Source organism: Schistocerca americana, chromosome 5 (assembly GCF_021461395.2).
Source record: "Schistocerca americana isolate TAMUIC-IGC-003095 chromosome 5, iqSchAmer2.1, whole genome shotgun sequence".
NCBI classification, from domain to species: Eukaryota; Metazoa; Arthropoda; class Insecta; order Orthoptera; family Acrididae; genus Schistocerca; species Schistocerca americana.
Window position 1 is genome coordinate 563,710,038 of NC_060123.1, and position 18,801 is coordinate 563,728,838.

General features: G+C 37.3%; 1 protein-coding gene across 1 annotated transcript in view; it reads left to right on the forward strand.

The window, feature by feature from the left end:
- LOC124615560 (leukotriene A-4 hydrolase) overlaps nt 1-18,801 on the forward strand; it is a 123,128-nt gene that overhangs the window by 80,210 nt on the left and 24,117 nt on the right. The window contains exons 10-12 of the mRNA XM_047143535.1: nt 4,601-4,772; nt 4,898-5,131; nt 14,930-15,034. Of these exons, the coding sequence (XP_046999491.1) occupies nt 4,601-4,772; nt 4,898-5,131; nt 14,930-15,034 (511 nt within the window). The remainder of the gene's footprint in view (nt 1-4,600; nt 4,773-4,897; nt 5,132-14,929; nt 15,035-18,801) is intronic.

Consider the following 18,801-nt stretch of genomic DNA (forward strand, 5'->3'; position numbering starts at 1 on the left):
TCACTCTGCATCTTATGAGTCTCTGATCAATTGCAATTTAAAATTGGTTCAAGATTGTCACATCTGGAACAGTTTATTTTATGGAATACCTCATTTTAATTTCACTTGGTTTTTCCAACTCCAGTTCCTGTGTTGTTGTTGATGTTTTTTTTTTTAAGTTTTGTAGTGAGATTTTTTTGTCGTTTATCAGTCTCTATAGCTCTTGGGAGCAGTCTTTTAACTCCTCGTCAGCATATGAGTGCATAGACTTGAATTATTCCCATGGAAATTGCTTTGGATATTTTTACAAGAAGTAGCTATTCTGCCTGAGATTTCTTCAAAGCTGTTTTTAATATTCTCATTTCCAACAATGGTTGCACTGAAATTTCCTCCCAGCTCTGTTTCTTTGTTATGTCTGATTTTAAATACTATTTTTCTTCACCTTTTTCTATACATTTCTGGAAACCTTAGTATATTCTATTTGTTATCATTTAAGTCCTCCACACTCCAGTAATATAGCTTCATATTCTAAAGTTCTGCACTTGTAGTTAAACACAGAACTGTCAAAAGGTGTGGTGTTTCTAAGGTTCATGCTACTGTCTACTTAACAAAACTTTGTGTAGCAACTTGTGTACCCATGGCCATAAGACATCACCAGAGCTTCTTCAGTATGTTACTCCCAATATCCTTTCATCTAGGCCACTATACCAGGAACTTGCACATGGAAGCAGGGTCTCTGACAACCCTATTTCTGGTATGTTTGCCTGTCAGAGCCCAGAGAATTTGTTGAAATATGTTAACAGTGGTAAAACTCAACATTGGAACACCAAACCTTGACAGAATTGCACTCATTGCAGTCCCAGCCTAAGTCTGGATGTAACAGCCTGGGAACAACATAACCAGCTTGCATGCTGTTCACATGCCAAGAAAGATTACAAGTCTCCAGTAACTACTGTTATTTAGGGGGAACTATTTGTGTCCCTGTAATATATTTAATCCAGAAGCTGATATAATTTGACTCATTACATTGTCTACAGTATGGGTTGGTGAGCAACCTGGCCATATTTATTCCTCCTAAAGTAATGCACCAAGATTATTGCCTTATGGTTACTAACATCTGCATGGGGTAAATCTGGATTGGAGATTGTTATCTACCCTGCTTGGTTTCTTTAATCTTCAGTAACATATAATTAATAACTGCTCCTCTCACCCTTTCAATCAGTAGTCATCACATCCGTATTGTACTTTATATTCAATACAAAATCTTCCCCATACATCCAGTTTGATCATGCTACAGGTAATACACATGTGAAGTGGCTTCTGGAAATTAATGAACTTAGGTACTGGTCAGTACGTAGAAGTAGTTAAATATCTTACATTTGTGTAACTATTGTGTAGAGCTGAATAAGAATGAATGGACTGAGGATGAGATGCCATATTTTGTGTGTGACAGCAATCTATATCCATTTTTGCTAATTATGTGATTTTGAATAGTTCTGAACTCTGCAATGTTCACCAGTCTTCCTTTATTCCTTATACTGAACATAACTGTAGATGCCAGCTTCCCTTCTGGTGACACTAACCATCTTTATATTTGATCATCCTTTCGGTAATGTCTATTTTCCTCATTTTTCACCAGTTCAAGCACAGTTTCCCTTTTCCTGCACTTTCTAGATTTTTTAAAAATCACACTTTTGTATTATATTGGCATTATGTACTCCATACTTATCCTTTTAAGAATTACTTGCATTATTTTCCTATTGCTCCACCTATATTCACTTAAGTAAATACCCACTAAAAATAATGTTTCTTTAAACAGTTGACTGTCCTCTCTCTGAAGTAATAACCATTGTTGGATAATAGACTGTTAGTGTACTAAGTACTTGTAAAATTTTACGGAGATGAAGAGTTTGGCATAGTCATAATCTGATATCTTAACCAGCTTTTTATCCAGTCACTATTGACTGCCAGTCAATTTTTCTTAGTTTCTACATGAAGTTTCTTGCTGATTTCAGTTCTCAAATTACAATTTGTTCTGACCTGTTCCTTTTGTAAGTGTATGCATCAATTTGCAAAATGCATAATGCATGCATTTCTCATGTGAGACTCTTTCTATATGGAAAATATTAACTCTTTTGACAAGTTAAAACTGTGTTTTGAAGTGGGACTCAAATATATAACTAGGTCTTGCCTTTTGCGGGCAATGTTTTAGCAGACAGATTCTGCTACAATTCATGCAATTGGTGTACAGTTTCCACCTGCCTTACAAAACCTCACCCCTCTCTATTATGCTAATTCAGTTTCTTATACCTGGTTCAGAATAAAAAAAGTGATTGTCAACTAGGTTTGGTAAATGGTAATTAGGTTGGTTCAGCATTACCCCTACAAGCAATATGGCTACAATGCAGACAGATGTGCAATCCAGTATTGAACATGTTCACACTTTTTCAATTAAAATGCAGTGCAGATTTTGCTTTGCAAGATTGTAATGGCTTGATCACTTTATTGCTCACTTCCACTGTTAGCATCAAATACTCAGTTGAGGAAAACAAAAAATAAAATATCAGTACAGACAAACAAAGCATAACATAAAAAGAAACCACAACAATTACGCTAGTGGCCGTAATTGTGGTATCATCCAAAAATTGCGGTGCCACACCACAGTAAGCAAAACGCATTGATGCCACAGATGTGAGCAATATCTCACTGCAATCCACAGTGACAAATGGGAGAGGCTATTCTCTCTCTCAGTGCAGCAGCACCCTCGTGTGAAGGTTGCAGCGGTGCAGTTTCGTTCGTCCATTACCTGCACCTACCTGTGTACTCTTTGCAGCAGATCGCTGGTAGGAAAGCTGAGCAGAAACCTACCATACTGCAGCTCACACCAGGCTGCATACAACATAACTATTCTATGAATAGGGCAGAGGTCTTAATTTTGAATGAAAGGTGGAACTACTAGCAAAACTTTGGTATATTCTGAACCTAGAGATGTACACATTCATTGCCAAGCCTGTGCTAATCTTAACACAGTCATGCACAAACCCTTTCGTTCATGTTAGTAAGTCTATGGTAATGTATTTTCCAAAATCTGAACAGCTACTAAGCACAGATTGTTCTTAAATGAAAATGCTTGCCATACTAATAGTATGTATGTTCATCGGTGTCTAATGCACTCAAGTTTGTAGTCACCAATCAGCTCTATATGCCAAGTGGAATTACTATCTTTTCTCATACACAAAATTATTTAAAAATATCCATACTTTCTAGAAAACACACTGAAATAAATATGCCTTCACTTTAAAACACTTTTGAAACATGTAGCACAACTAAGACTGGCAAATTATAACTTCATTTGGAGCTCATACTACATACAACCGTACCATTGAAAGGCTGGGCTCCAACCCCCTTAGACTGCTGTAAGGATTCTCTTTCTCCAAGAGAATAGATGCACAAAGAATACTCTGTTCTTGGTCAGTATTCTTTATGGCCAATAGTAAAACATTATTCTCCAGTGTTTGTACATGCTTTTCACACCTAATGAATCAACAAATAACACAGTTTTGAACTGTACTTTTTACCGAAATTAGTATTTAACGTTCTGATATTTTGTTACATTATTAACTATTTTCATTTGCACTCGAATAACCTTTCCTTTTACCATAGACTTACTTAGCATACTATAATACAAAATTCCCCGTCGTCTGCATTCACACTATCTTAAAACTTTCTCACACTAGTTCATACAGTGTTCATCAGTAGAACAATGATATACATATTTACTGTAGACCACACATCGTTCACACTACTAAAGCACACGCAAAAGTGTACAAACATAAATAAACAAAAAAGCCTAAAAGAAATAAACAGAACAATTCACAAAAACATTCTCTTGACCTGTTTCTTTAGGTCTCTGTGCACTCCTGGACTCTGGTGGTCAAAATTCTTAACTACATATACATTGGTTCTTTCTGTTTAGTCCTTTCCACTACTGACCTCTAGCAGATGAATATTAGAACTACGTACTTGACTGAACCCACTTCACACCACTTGTCACTCTGCACATATGAGTCATTCTCCCAATACACAGGCTCTAGACAGGAGCAATATAAGGCACCATGCCTCGAGGTCAATAAAGAGCCAAGCTTGGAAGCACTCTTCCCCACTTCATTACCTCAGCTGAAGCAGTCAACATTATCAAGTATGACTAAAGAGTTAGTCGAGTCTCAGACGGAAATGTAATTTTGTAAAATGATGAACATTGTACTAAAGAGAAGAGTCGTAATTGTATGCGTCAAGTGAGGGGAAGGATTGTATCAAGTTAAGTAAATCTTTTTATCATTCATGTAATAAAGTAAACTAATATCTCATATGTTGTAGTTCCAATTAACCATCTCCCAGAGCAACCAAAGAACCCAAGTTATGGTCATAACAAGTGGGATCAAGAACTGGGGCTGTCTCGGTTCAGAGTTTTGCATTAGTAGTCCTTTCTCTTCCTCTGTTTCCTGAGAATGAGGCCTTTGGCATATAAATATTGAGAAGCCAGCAACTTGCAATATTTATGTTTCTGTTATGGTGGATTTATTGGGTACTATTAGTAGCTTCAAACAACTGTATGTTACAGAGAAATTTGATCCATTTCTAAGAGCATACCTTGAGAAATTCAAATACAAGTCAATTGGAACAGATGATTTCAAGGAATTTTTGTATGAATACTTTGCTCAAAATGCGGATCTGAAGAAAGTTGATTGGGACACATGGTTAAAGAAGCCAGGAATGCCACCAGTCATACCCGAGTAAGTACAGAAAAATTACCAAACAAAATATGTATATACTTTCTATTTATAAATGCTGTTTATTTTTTACATGAGCTGGTGGTATGTTAAGTCCAGTTACAACCCTGATGTTTCTGTTTTTGCAGTTACAAAACTTCACTGGAGGAAACATGTACTGATCTTTGTAAGAAATGGGTGAAGTGGTCAGAAACTGAATCTTGTCCATTCTCTGCTACAGACCTTAAAAATCTGAGTTCCTTGCAAGTGAAAGAATTTCTGGCTCAGCTGTTAGAAGAGAAACCATTATCTCTTGAAAAACTCAAGACTATGGAAAAAATTTATAAGCTTAATTCAGTAAAAAATTCAGAGATTCGATTTAGGTAAGTTTCAGTGAAGATGCACACATGCAAATTGGTTTGAACCACACTTTTCTGTTTTCATTTGATTTTTCTTCATGTATTGGGTTTTGTTGCTATTGTTGCTGTAGTCATTACATTAATTCCCCACTTTCATGTTTTTCTTCTCTCTATCTGCAATTTACAAGATTCCTTGTCCAGTGTGAGGTGTGAGAAAAGAGATGACACTTCAAGTTGCGATTTAGTCTTATCTATTCAACTCGTTACTCAGTTGACTGCTTTTCAGTTTCTCATCAGTTTTCAGGGCTTGGATATTGTATTGTATCTGGACATCTTATATGCTATTGACATCAGACATGAGCAGTTTGCAAAATGGTGTTCTGTGGATCTGTCAACACTAAGAACAACTTCTTCTAAATGTAGTTTTACATTTTTAATTTTTTATTATTTACTTTTACTACTTATGAAATACTCTTATGCACACTGAAATCTAAAAATGTAGCGATAACAAATTTTAAATAGCATTAAATCGGAAGCATTACATTTCATTCATGGAATAGAACAGCAGTATGTGGAAAAGAAGACAACATGTCAGTGACAGAATACACTACATAGCCATGAAATCTATGTATGTCCACATGATGCCTCTTTCCTTGTATCCAGAATAGGTGCTCAGGAATAAAAGTGCATGTACAAATTTTGGGCCAAGAATGTACTGTACTTATACTCACTCATGTGTACACCAATTGCCTCATTCTACAAGCAGTCTGCTATGGATCCACTTGTTTGTTTGACAATTTGTGCTGTGTTTAGTGTGATGAAAGGTGACAATTAGAAAAAACAAAGACTACTACAAGTAAAACAGTATTTAAGTAACAGAGGCCAGGTGCAGCTTGTAGTTTCTGTTCTGGAGAAGGCTGTACCATTTTTCGATTGGAAGTATGGTGCCAGGACTCTCTAAAAATTTTACAGTCTGTTTCTCATTTCCTTTTCATAATCAGCTACAAATAACACCAAAAGTGATCTCCAAGGAAGGTCTGTACATGACATATTTAGCTGCCAACGTCACATTTCCCATCACTTTATCACAACAAACTGTACTAAAAAATTATGCGTTTTGGAGCCATCTTTACTGTAGTATATTAGCTTAATGTTTTTCATGTTTTTGATCCTGTGCTTGAGACATTTAATATTTTTTGTGTGAGTTCAATCCATAGCATTTATTAGTTTGTGCAATGAGATAGTGATTTTCTAATTGGCTGACAGAAGCAAGCCTAGAAGCCGACAAACTGTTTTAAACATTTACAAAGCTAACCTGCCATGTTTTTTTTGTTTATTCATACTTGTACATTATGTAATTAGGTACCTCAAGTGCTACACTGCATTAAAGATCTCGTCAAGCTAGTCATTTGTATTACGGTTTGTTGCATTAAAATGTCAGGAAGCATGATAACTATGCCTAAACATGTTATCATGCAAGTACATTGCTCTGTTAATATTATGTGCTTATTCTTCCCTGTATTTGTACTGTGCCTGTTCTTGATTGATGTTCAGATCCCACGCCCGGGTTCGATTCCCGGCGGGGTCAGGGATTTTCTCTGCCTCGTGATGATTGGGTGTTGTGTGATGTCCTTAGGTTAGTTAGGTTTAAGTAGTTCTAAGTTCTAGGGGACTGATGACCATAGATGTTAAGTCCCATAGTGCTCAGAGCCATTTGAACCATTTGATGTTCAGATCAGGTCAGGGTGCACCAAGTTCCTTCGCTTCCACCGTAAGTTCATGTTCTGAATTTTTGCCTAATAAATTGCACTCTGAATGAATTAGCATTGTGTTGTTTCCAGACTTGTGGAGTGCTACAGGTATTTGTAAGAAAATAAAATACAACACGCAAGAACTCAGGCACAATACGCTCATAAAAAGAACCTTGCTAATAACACACTTTACCTCTCAAACCTTGTCAACAAACAAGGAAAAATAAAACACTTTATCCCTCAAATGTTGTCAACAACCAAGGAAATTATTAGCATCTAAAGGTAATGGGACATGTTTCACATTCTCATTTCCTCTAATCAGCTGTGAAACTCTTGCTAGACAGTCCCACTTATGTTACTGTGTTCTAGTCACTCTAGCGAGACAATTACAAACTTAGCATTCGATTCCTAAAGTGGATAGAGTTGCCAATGCTGGAAATGAAAAACTATCTTCAAACAATCTAAGTATTAATATTAAACATTGGTCAGTGATGCATGAAAGCATAATAGAGATACCGAGGGATTAGATAACTGAGGTTCACTTACTCTGTGGATTCCATTTCATTGTAAACAACAAAATGTGAAAGGTTGGTTAGGCACCCTTAGGCTGAATGAACTGCCTAGTGGAGAACCATAAGAGCTCTGTACCCCGCAGAAGCCACGATCCTAATGTCTGCTATGTGGAGCTGTAGTTGAGTAGACGTACATTGATCTCTGACAGCAGCAATGGGCAGGGGGTGGCAGCTTTGCAGGCCCACTTCATGCAATAGAGTAATGTAATTTTGTAAACATCTCTATGGTATTGTCTCTCTGTTGTCACAGCTCTATAGATGGCTACTGTTTCTGCCTGCAGCCATTACTGCTTCGCAGCTGAAAGCTGGCAACAGTGGTGTGAGCTGTTAGGGATCTTCTTAAACTATCTCGACTATAAGTGGTATTTCAAGGTGCAATCAACAGTTCCAAAAATGATGACTGTCATCATTTAAATCTGCTGCAAAGTATTTAATTTAAACTCTGTAATCCATTACTGATAAACATAATTTATTATATAATATTTTGTGGCTGCTCTTCCTCAGAGTCTACAAATCTCACCTGACAAAGGCATTATATGTTACAAATACAAAGTGGTAGGAGCACTGTGTTTGCAAATTTCAGAAGGACATCATAGGAAGATTTTGCACTTCTGCTCGAGAAACTTTTGAGTTTTTACCTCTAGGCAATACAGGGTACGACAGAAAAGTAATGAGCCTGACAGTACTGTGAGCAGCTGGGCAACGCTGTGTTGTTCTACTGGTGTAGACCCGTGTGTTTATGCCTTCCAGACACTCAGTCCGAGTCAGCTCTGTATAGCCATCACTTGATTTTTGAGAGTGCCATTAATGAAGTTGTGTTTTTGTTGTGTGGTACAGAACTGGAATAGTGGAATTTAGAGCAACATTATGCCACCAGATTTTGTGCTAAACTTGGGGAATCCACGAGTGTGATTTTCGAAAAGTAGAAACAGCCCAATGGGAAGAATTCCTTATCAAGGGCACAAGTTTTTTCTGGCACAAATCATTTTTGGAAGGCTGAGAATGCGTTGAAGATGAACCTTGCTCATGGAGGCAGTTGACTTAAAAAACCAATGAAAGTGTCGAACACGTGCATGGTCTTATGAGATCAGACCAACATTTAACAATAAGGATGGCAGGTAACCTGTTAAACATAAATGCTTTCACCATACACCAAATTATGACTGAAGTTTTGCACTTGAGAAAGGTTTGTGCCAAAATAATGCAGAAAAACCTCACAACTGAGCAGAAAGACAGTCGAAGAAACGTGTGTTGATCTTCTTGAGAAGACTGCCAGTGACCACAAATGGTTCAACTGTGTGATCACTGGTGATGAGCCCTGGATTTTTGAATATGATCCTGAGACAAAGTGGCAAAGTGAGGAGTGGCGCACTGAGACATCTCCTCAACCGAAAAAAGCTCAAATGAGCAAATCAAAGGTCAAAACAAAGCCAATTTGCTTTTTTGACTGTAGGGGTATTGCACATAAAAAATTTGTTCCTCCAGGGCAAACTTTCAACCAAGTGTTTTACAAAGATGTCCTGTCCTTGAAAAGCTCAGGAAAAGGGTGAATCGAGTGAAACCAGACATTGCAAACAAGTGGATGCTGCCTCCTGTGGGGGCGCACAGAATTTTTTTCCAGGAGGCTGCACTGCAAGATTTTACAATCCCCATTTTTTATGTAAACGAGTTGGTCAGTCTCAAGAAATCTTACACTGCAAGAACTAAATTTTGTAGTTAACACATAAAAACTTATTATATACTGAGGGCTATCCACTCAATATATTAATGAAAACACTGTACTTCAGATTCAAGTGGGAGGAGGGGACTGCGAGGCATGTGCCCCTCTTTGTCTGTAATCATCTATACATTTCAATGTACTTTCATTGGAGTCAACAGACATCATTTGCACATAAGTCATCTTAAAGCATAACCACAACACAGTACATAACAAAACACACAGGGCACCAACTGCTTGTTGGCTGCTGAACATTGCAAGAGATTCCCACCTTACCCAGGAAGCTGCCTGTCCTACATTTTGCATAAATTACAAACGACTGTGCTTGCAGTATTGGAAATTTGGAATATATGTGCAAAGTGAACAGAATAAAGGTGTTAAGTCATAAATACTCTGAAATGAAAATTCATCCTGTTTGGATAACACTGATCTGTGATCATCAGTGTAGCATTTAAATATTAAGTCAGTGGTCTTGAACTGCAACCTTGTATGTCAGTTTGTTCATACACCAACATCGTATGTCAATTTTTATTTAATATATGGCTTGAAATTAATTTTCGCATTGTTTCATCTAATATGTTATTAATGAAGTGTATGAAGACAATAATTTCATCATCTATATCAAGATAAAGATGATTTTTTTCTCACTCTCCTGTAAAACTGAAGTTTTTAAAGTACGAGGTTGCTGTTAATGGCATTAAAGTGTTACTTATTTTTGCTCCTTTATAGTGTATTTTGTTATTAAAATCTAGTGTTGTACACAATGCTACATCTTTCACTTCACACAATAACAAAAATTTCAAAAACATCAGATCCTGATTACATGCTTCGATAGCTGCATTACCCAAGAGCTTTTGTTTCTTAATGTTCTCATCTTCCCCACCCTACCACCCAATCCCCTGCCACACTAAAATGTTTGTTTTTGGGGACAGAGTTAGCACAAGGTGACAGTGTGGTTGTGAGCCAATGGGTGTGCATATGAAATAAAGATTGTGGTAACAGATTGACTTTTATCATAGCCTATTGTGTACATTTTTTGTTGGCAACATTTGCCCCATATTTAATACCTGTCATTGTAATGAAGTGTGAATCCTGTTTTGAAATTGGTTCAGCCATTCCTATTTTCATAAAGGATCCATTATAGAGACTATTTTTAGGCAGTAAGTTGCTCTTGCCATTAGCTTTCTCTGATACTTTGCACCAAGATGTGATTTTTAACTTTTTCTCACCTTTGGTCAAAGAAATATAACAGACGGAGCTGTGTGAGTTCATGGCCATCACTTCATGAAAGTTATTTTCGTAGTTCATTAAAATAAAATTCAAGCATGTTTTCAATTTCAGAAGCATTATAATGCTTCCTTCTACGATGAACAACATTAGCACTGTTTTCTGCATTTCTTTCAGCTGTTTGAAAAGGGGCATATGAGGACTATTAATGATCTGGAATATTTTGCTTTCAAATACACTTTGTCAATCTAATTTGTAAATGATGAAAAACTGGACGTATATTCAAGAGAACGGCAACCCAAATTGCTGTCTAATCATCCAGATTTAGGTATACTGTAATTTCCTGAAATCCCTTAAGGCAAACTTGGAAATGGAACATCTGCTATCCTTCCCCAAATTTTGAGCCTGTAATCCTCTCTAATGACATAGTCATCAGCAGGCTGTTAACCCCTAATCTTTCCTCCTTCAGCACCTTATTTTTTTTTTATCTTTCTTCAAGCTTTCTGCCTTATATTGTCAATTCACATGTTATGTTCTGCAGCCTTTGTGTGCCCATTGTCTGAACATTCCTGTCCCATGTCAGTATTGCTTTCTAAACCTTTACAGCAAGGGTTTAATGTTTCTTTGATTTGTGTGTTTCTAATTCCACTGTTTGGGTTGCTATGCTGTTTCTTAGAAATTTCATTTAACTCACTTATATTTTACTGTTGTCCTTTCTTCATTACTCACTTCTCTGCTTCATACTTCATACATCAATATTGCAATGCAATGTGTTTGGTCGCCCTTTCACTTTGTAGGGGTATTTCTTTGCTTCATAACTGATTTTTCATGCTATTTAAGAATGCTTATACTTTCTACCTGCGTTCATTAATTATTTACCTTTTTCTACTTTCCGTACCTTGTAAATGCAATCCAGACAACTTGTGCTTGCTGTTTACAAAAGCAAATTTTTGAGTATCAGTGAGCTGCTTTTTCTCTCTGAATGAAACAATTGCTAGAAAGACTTTTTTCCTTGATTTCCTAATGTGTAATGCAATGATTAATTGTAACAATGAATGGTCAGAATTGTAAGAGTATTCTTTTTAAAAGTTGATTTAATAGCTTCAGCATGCTCATTTCATGTCTTCTTTCAAATCTGATGATGAAGTTATTGAAAGGAGATGATCAAATTTGTAACCAAGCACTTCTGCCCAGCGTAAAGGATATAAATAGAGCTGATTGAAAATCAGCTATCTCTCTAACATAGATATTAGTTCTGCAGTAATAAAATCTTCAATACCTTGTTTCCCAGCTTTCTGACATGAAGCAGCAAATTTAGACAAAAGTTCTGTCCTACTGCATTCATCTGAAGTGAAAAGTCTTGTTTCTGGATTGTTAGATACCAACTTGTTGAAGAACTAGATGCTCGCATTTATTATTTCTCATATCTTCTTTCTTCTTTTATATTCCTATTTGTGCTGAGTCTTCTATCTATATGGAAAATAAAGCCTATTCTTCCTGATATTCTTTGTCACAGTAAGAAGACTGTCCCGTATGTTTGATAGTTTGTAGAGCATTGGCTTATATGATTTGAAATAAATTATTCAATTTGTTTGTCAGCTCCTTCTCATATCATGCAAGAACATTGTTCTTTGATTGCATTCTAAATCCAAGTCAGTAAGTTTGTTTTACAGAAAGCAAGCAATAATTTTGTAAATTTTGCTTGCTCCTCCTTAAAAAATTTAATGTAATGATTCACACCTTCATTGATAGTTTCACTTCCATTATTTTCTAAAACAAAACAACAAGAACTTTTTGAATTTATGACAAATTGTGACAAGATATTTGGCATTCCATAATCCCTATTAAGAGCGCTTTTCTTGGCATTGTATCAGTCATGTGACATGATTCACTATAATGATTTCCAAGCACAAAGAATATACTGCCCCATAACAGCTATCAGTGTCAGGTCTGAGTGGAGTACATTCAATAAATTTGAACATGTCCCTGCTCAGATCTCCAACAGATTTTATATGTCAGTGTTAAATTAATAGGCAAAAAAATTGGGGTTTCTGCATTCAAATATTTTGTAGTTGATAACTAAGGGGCAACCCAATCCATACTCCTAGCTGGAAATTTGTATCTTCCTTGTTGTTAATACTTTATTTCCTCTTAACATATACCTTATTTACTCGAATCTAAGCCGCACTTTTTTCCGGTTTTTGTAATCCAAAAAACCGCCTGCGGCTTAGAATCGAGTGCAAAGTAAGCGGAAGTTCTGAAAAATGTTGGTAGGTGCCGCCACAACTAACTTCTGCCGTTGAATATATGTAGCGCTACACAGGCATGCTTTTGCAGGCACAAAAATAAATACTGGCGCCAAAAACTCTGCGTCAGTAAATAAATTTAAAAAAAGGTGGAAGACGAGCTTTTTTCCTCCGCCCCGAGTTTCGACCACTGCATTTTCATACATTATCCAACGAAGTAAATGCAAATTCCGTATTGTTCATCTTCGAATGTAGCAGCATTTCAATGTACTACGAAAATCCGACTGGCAAGACTGTTTGGGAATTGTCAATATGGCCAACTCTATGTTCTGAATTTTTTCCCACCTGTGAGAAGAGATGGTTGCTAATAGGAACTTTTATGAATAGTGAATCACATGCAGTATTCTCTTTACCATAAGAATAATACGATTATAAACATTTTGCCATGTATTCCTTTGTGTTTGCTGCTATCTCATTTAAATCCTGTCTGCCTAATAAACTACGAAACTAGAGTGAGACAACAGCAAACGCGGAAGAATATACATATTATGTCCATGTTTATATTCGTATTATTCTTATGCCTAATAGTGATATAGTCAGAAATGAAGCACGACAATTGACTAGATTTTTAAATCTAAGATGACTCTAATTTCTGTGCAGAATGTAATGTACTACAGAGGCGTCTGCAAAGATTTTCAAATGGAGAAAAATTTTCGCTATACTCTCATTCAGAACATCATCTATCATACGCAGTCTATTATTTGGTTCTTGTTGATCATTATCAAAGAAAGCAGCAGTGTAAGTAACAACAAATAGCAGTCTCTTGCCATTGTTTCGCTAATGAGAGAATTCCTCTCTTTTTTTTTTATTGTAAACGGCGGTAGCGCGCACAAAAGCAAGTCATGCCACGAGCGGCGACAGGTCGTGAACACTCAGTATCAGAATGCGACAAACAATGGATGACACAGTACAGTAATGCATTTTCAGCTTAGAGTGACATAAACACCTATAACAAAGAAAACGGCACTTATCAGATCAAAGAAAAATAAGCAGTCAATTCAAACCAGACGAAGCACGTGAAAAAGGAAGGGTACCCCTAAAAATACGGACGGAGTGCCTGATGCATAGCAGTGGCTACCTGGTAAAGCTTAACTGCTAAGCTTACGACTCGAACCAAACTACTGTAGCTGTATCGTCATTCATTCAACCTATTACAGTGGACCAACTATGTTTTGATTTGGAGGTGTGGCCTAAAACTTTTCTCTCCCCTTGAATTTCAAGTCTCAAATTTCAGGTGCGGCTTAGATTCGGGAAATTTATTTTCCCTTGATTTCGAGTCTCATTTTTCAGGTGCAGCTTAGATTCCAGTGCGGCTTAGATTTGAATAAATACGGTATTGCTTTCCTTTGCTCTTAGTTTTCACAGGAGGACGAGGAGAAGAGAGGAGGACAGTAGGGGTAACACTATGATAAGACATTGGACTCACATTCACCATGATGGCAAATCAAGGCCCAGTCCAGCTATCCAGATTTAAGTTTTTGGTGGTTTGCCTGAAGTGCTTAAAGTTTAAACTAAATGGTAGGATGGTTCCTTTGTAAGTAACATAGGCTCATTTCCTTCCTCAACCAAAGCTCAAGCTCCATCTATAATGATGTCACCTTTGTCTCCCTCCTCCCAACATCACCACCCCACTCACTCTCACTCTCCTACCCCTTTTTAATGCCATATTAGAGTTTCCTCTATTGAGCATACGTAGAGTTCCTTACTGATGATAGTTGCTAATGTAACTCTGTTTGACCAATTCTTCACTACTGCTACTGCTAGCCACTGAGGCAATACTCTATGAAAAGCTATCAGGAAACCAAAAGATCATTTTTATTTTGACTCTGTTGTGCCACATTCTAACCATTGCAAAGTGATGCTGTACATCCATTGACATCTAATAGCAGACATCACTTAAAGACAAACAAATGTCATGATATTTAATTTCGATATTGTAACTATGTACGCTTTCTTTTAATATAAATATATAAAAAAAAAACACACACACACACACACACAGCTGTCTGCTGATTCTCCTGTGTACCCTTGTGCTACTAGCAATTCATCTGAACTATGTGACTGTTTGCAACATTTTTGTAAGTTTTTTTTCCATTCTATAATTTCCATTGTCATAATAAAATACACACAGATTCATAAATGATATATTTTGCATGCTTAGTACACTTTGAGGATCAGTCATATTTACTAAATGTGCAGTATTAGGAAAGAGAGATTGCATCTGATCTGCATGTGTTCTTGTTTTAAAGATGGCTACGTTTGTGTATTAGAGGAAAGTGGAAGGAACAAATTCAGCACGCCTTGGACTTCGTGACAGAGCAAGGACGTATGAAATTTGTGCGACCAATTTACAGGTATGTGCTCTTATTCTCCTCTCGTGTTAGTCATGTTTCCCAAACAACCTACATATCTTATTATTTGCTGGGAAAATAATATAATTATTGTTGTCATTAATGAATAGATTAACATTTTTGTGGTTCCAACAGTGTTGATACACAGAAAAATGTGGCAATTTTTTTTAAATTAAAAGAATGGAGCCTGGCAGTACTAGAAACTGTTTCTAGCTGAAAGCATATACTGTAGTCAGTACACAGCCATTAGAAAGTTATCTTGGCTGAAGTGTGTACTCAAGGGGCTCTCAACACTTCTTACCTTCAACTGACCCATCATGCCCTTTGAAATTGAACACCTTGTACTGTTTTATCAAAAGCTTGTTTAGCAAGAGTGACAGGAAACAAACTGCAGAGTGTCTAAATAGCCACAATCAAACATGATGAAGATGAAGATATGTGTGAAGCATTTGGTGACTTTGAAAGCAAACTTTTTAAAAGCAGTGTAACTAAATATCCTAAGATTTCTTTGCACGTAAAGTCAGTACCTGTTTGAAATCGATTCTGTTGCTCAGTGACCGTACAGGTACCAAAACAGAAGATGACAGAGAAAAGACCAAAATACTGAATTCAGACTTCCAAAATTATTTCACTTTTGAAGATAGTAATATGATTTCACCCCTCACTCATCCTACAAATGCCGAAGTGGCAGATATTGAGGCAAATGATTGCAGAATAGAAAATCAATTAAATTTGCTCAATAGTGAAAAGGCATCTGGACTGGATGAGATACCTGCGAGATTTTACAGAGATGGCATGGAAGACATTGCTCCCCTTCTAACAGCATGTTGTCATAGCAAAGAAGGATACCAAGCAATTGGAAAAAGTGCTAGTCATTGTTGTTTCCAAGGAGTTATGGAACACGTTTAACTCTTGCAGTATGATATTTTTTAAGAACAGGAAGCTGCTCTATGAAAATCAACATGGGTGCTGTAAACAGAGATCTTGTGGTACACAGCTCACTCAATTCGTCCGTGAAATCCGTGGTCTTCAGTCCTGAGACTGGTTTGATCCAGCTCTCCATGCTACTCTATCCTGTGCAAGCTTCTTCATCTTCCAGCACTTACTGCAACCTACATCCTTCTGAGTCTGCTTAGTGTATTCATCTCTTGGTCTCCCTCTACGATTTTTACCCTCCACGCTGCCCTCCAATGCTAAATTTGTGATCCCTTGACGCCTCAGAACATGCCCTACCAACCGGTCCCTTCTTCTAGTCAAGCTGTGCCACAAACTACTCTTCTCCCCTATTCTATTCAATACCTCCTCATTGGTTACGTGATCTACCCATCTAATCTTCAGCATTCTTCTGTAGCATCACATTTCGAAAGCTTCTATTCTCTTCATGTCCAAACTATTTGTCGTCCATGTTTCACTTCCGTACATGGCTACACTCCATACAAATACTTTCAGAAACGACTTCCTGATACTTAAATCTATACTCGAGCTTAACAAATTCTTCTTCTTCAGAAACGCTTTCCTTGTCACTGCCAGTCTACATTTTGTAGCCTCTCTACTTCGACCATCATCAGTTATTTTGCTCCCCAAATAGCAAAGCTCCTTTACTATGTTAAATGTCTCATTTCCTAATCTAATTCCCTCAGCATCACCTGACTTAATTCGACTACATTCCATTATCCTCGTTTTGCTTTTGTTGATGTTCATCTTATATCCTCCTTTCAAGACACTGTCAATTCCGTTCAACTGCTCTTCCAAGTCCTTTGCTGTCTCTGACAGACTTACAATGTCATCGGCGAACCTCAAAGTTTTTATTTCGTCTCCATGGATTTTAATACCTACTCCGAATTTTTCTTTTGTTTCCTTTACTGCTTGCTCAATATACAGATTGAATAACATCGGGGAGAGGCTACAGCCCTGCCTCACTCCCTTCCCCACCACTGCTTCCCTTTCATGCCCCTCCACTCTTATAACTGCCATCTGGTTTCTGTACAAGTTGTAAATAGCATTTCACTCCCTGTATTTTATCCCTGCCACCTTTAGAATTTGAAAGAGTATTCCAGTCAACATTGTCAAAAGCTTTCTCTAAGTCTACAAATGCTAGAAATGTAGGTTTGCCTTTCCTTAATCTTTCTTCTAAGATAAGTCGTAAGGTCAGTATTGCCTCACATGTTCCAACATTTCTACGGAATCCAAATTGATCTTCCCCGAGGTTGGCTTCTACCAATTTTTCCATTCATTTGTAAAGAATTCGCGTTAGTATTTTGCAGCTGTGACTTATTAAACTGATAATTCGGTAATTTTCACATCTGTCAACACCTGCCTTCTTTGGGATTGGAATTATTATATTCTTCTTGAAGTCTGAGGGTATTTCGCCTGTCTCATACATCTTGCTCACCAGATGGCAGAGTTTTGTCATGACTGGCTCTCCCAAGGCTGTCAGTAGTTCTAATGGAATGTTGTCTACTCCGGGGGCCTTGTTTCGACTCAGGTCTTTCAGTGCTCTGTCGAACTCTTCACGCAGTATTGTACCTCCCATTTCATCTTCATCTACATCCTCTTCCATTTCCACACTATTGTCCCCAAGTACATTGCCCTTGTATAGACCCTCTATAGACTCTTCCACCTTTCTGCTTTCCCTTCTTTGCTTAGAACTGGGTTTCCATCTGAGCTCTTGATATTCATACAAGTGGTTCTCTTTTCTCCAAAGGTCTCTTTAATTTTCCTGTAGGTAGTATCTATCTTACCCCTAGTGAGATAAGCCTCTACATCCTTACATTTGTCCTCTAGCCATCCCTGCTTAGCCATTTTGCACTTCCTGTCGATCTCATTTTTGAGACGTTTGTATTCCTTTTTGCCTGCTTCATTTACTGCATTTTTATATTTTCTCTTTTCATCAATTAAATTCAATATTTCTTCTGTTACCCAAGGATTTCTACTAGCCCTCGTCTTTTTACCTACTTGATCGTCTGCTGCCTTCACTACTTCATCCCTCAGAGCTACCCATTCTTCTTCCACTGTATTTCTTTCCCCCATTCCTGTCAATTGTTCCCTTATGCTCTCCCTGAAACTCTGTACAACCTCTGGTTCTTTCAGTTTATCCAGGTCCCATCTCCTTAATTTCCCACCTTTTTGCAGTTTCTTCAGTTTTAATCTACAGTTCATAACTAATAAATTGTGGTCAGAGTCCACATCTGCCCCTGGAAATGTCTTACAATTTAATACCTGGTTCCTAAATCTCTGTCTTACCATTATATAATCTGTCTGATACCTTTTAGTATCACCAGGGTTCTTCCATGTATACAACCTTCTTTCATGATTCTTGAACCAAGTGTTAGCTATGATTAATTTATGCTCTGTGCAAAATTCTACCAGATGGCTTCCACTTTCATTTCTTACCCCCAATCCATATTCACCTACTATGTTTTTTCTCTCCCTTTTCCTACTCTCGAATTCCAGTCACCCGTGACTATTAAATTTTCGTCTCCCTTCACTACCTGAATAATTTCTTTTATCTCATCATACATTTCATCAATTTCTTCGGCATCTGCAGAGCTAGTTGGCATATAAACTTGTTGTACTATAGTAGGTGCGGGCTTTGTGTCTATCTTGGGCACAATAATGCTTTCACTATGCTGTTTGTAGTAGCTTACCCGCACTCCTATTTTTTTATTCATTATTTAACTTACTCCTGCATTATCCCCATTTGATTTTGTATTTATAACCCTGTATTCATCTGACCAAAAGTCTTGTTCCTCCTGCCACCGAACTTCACT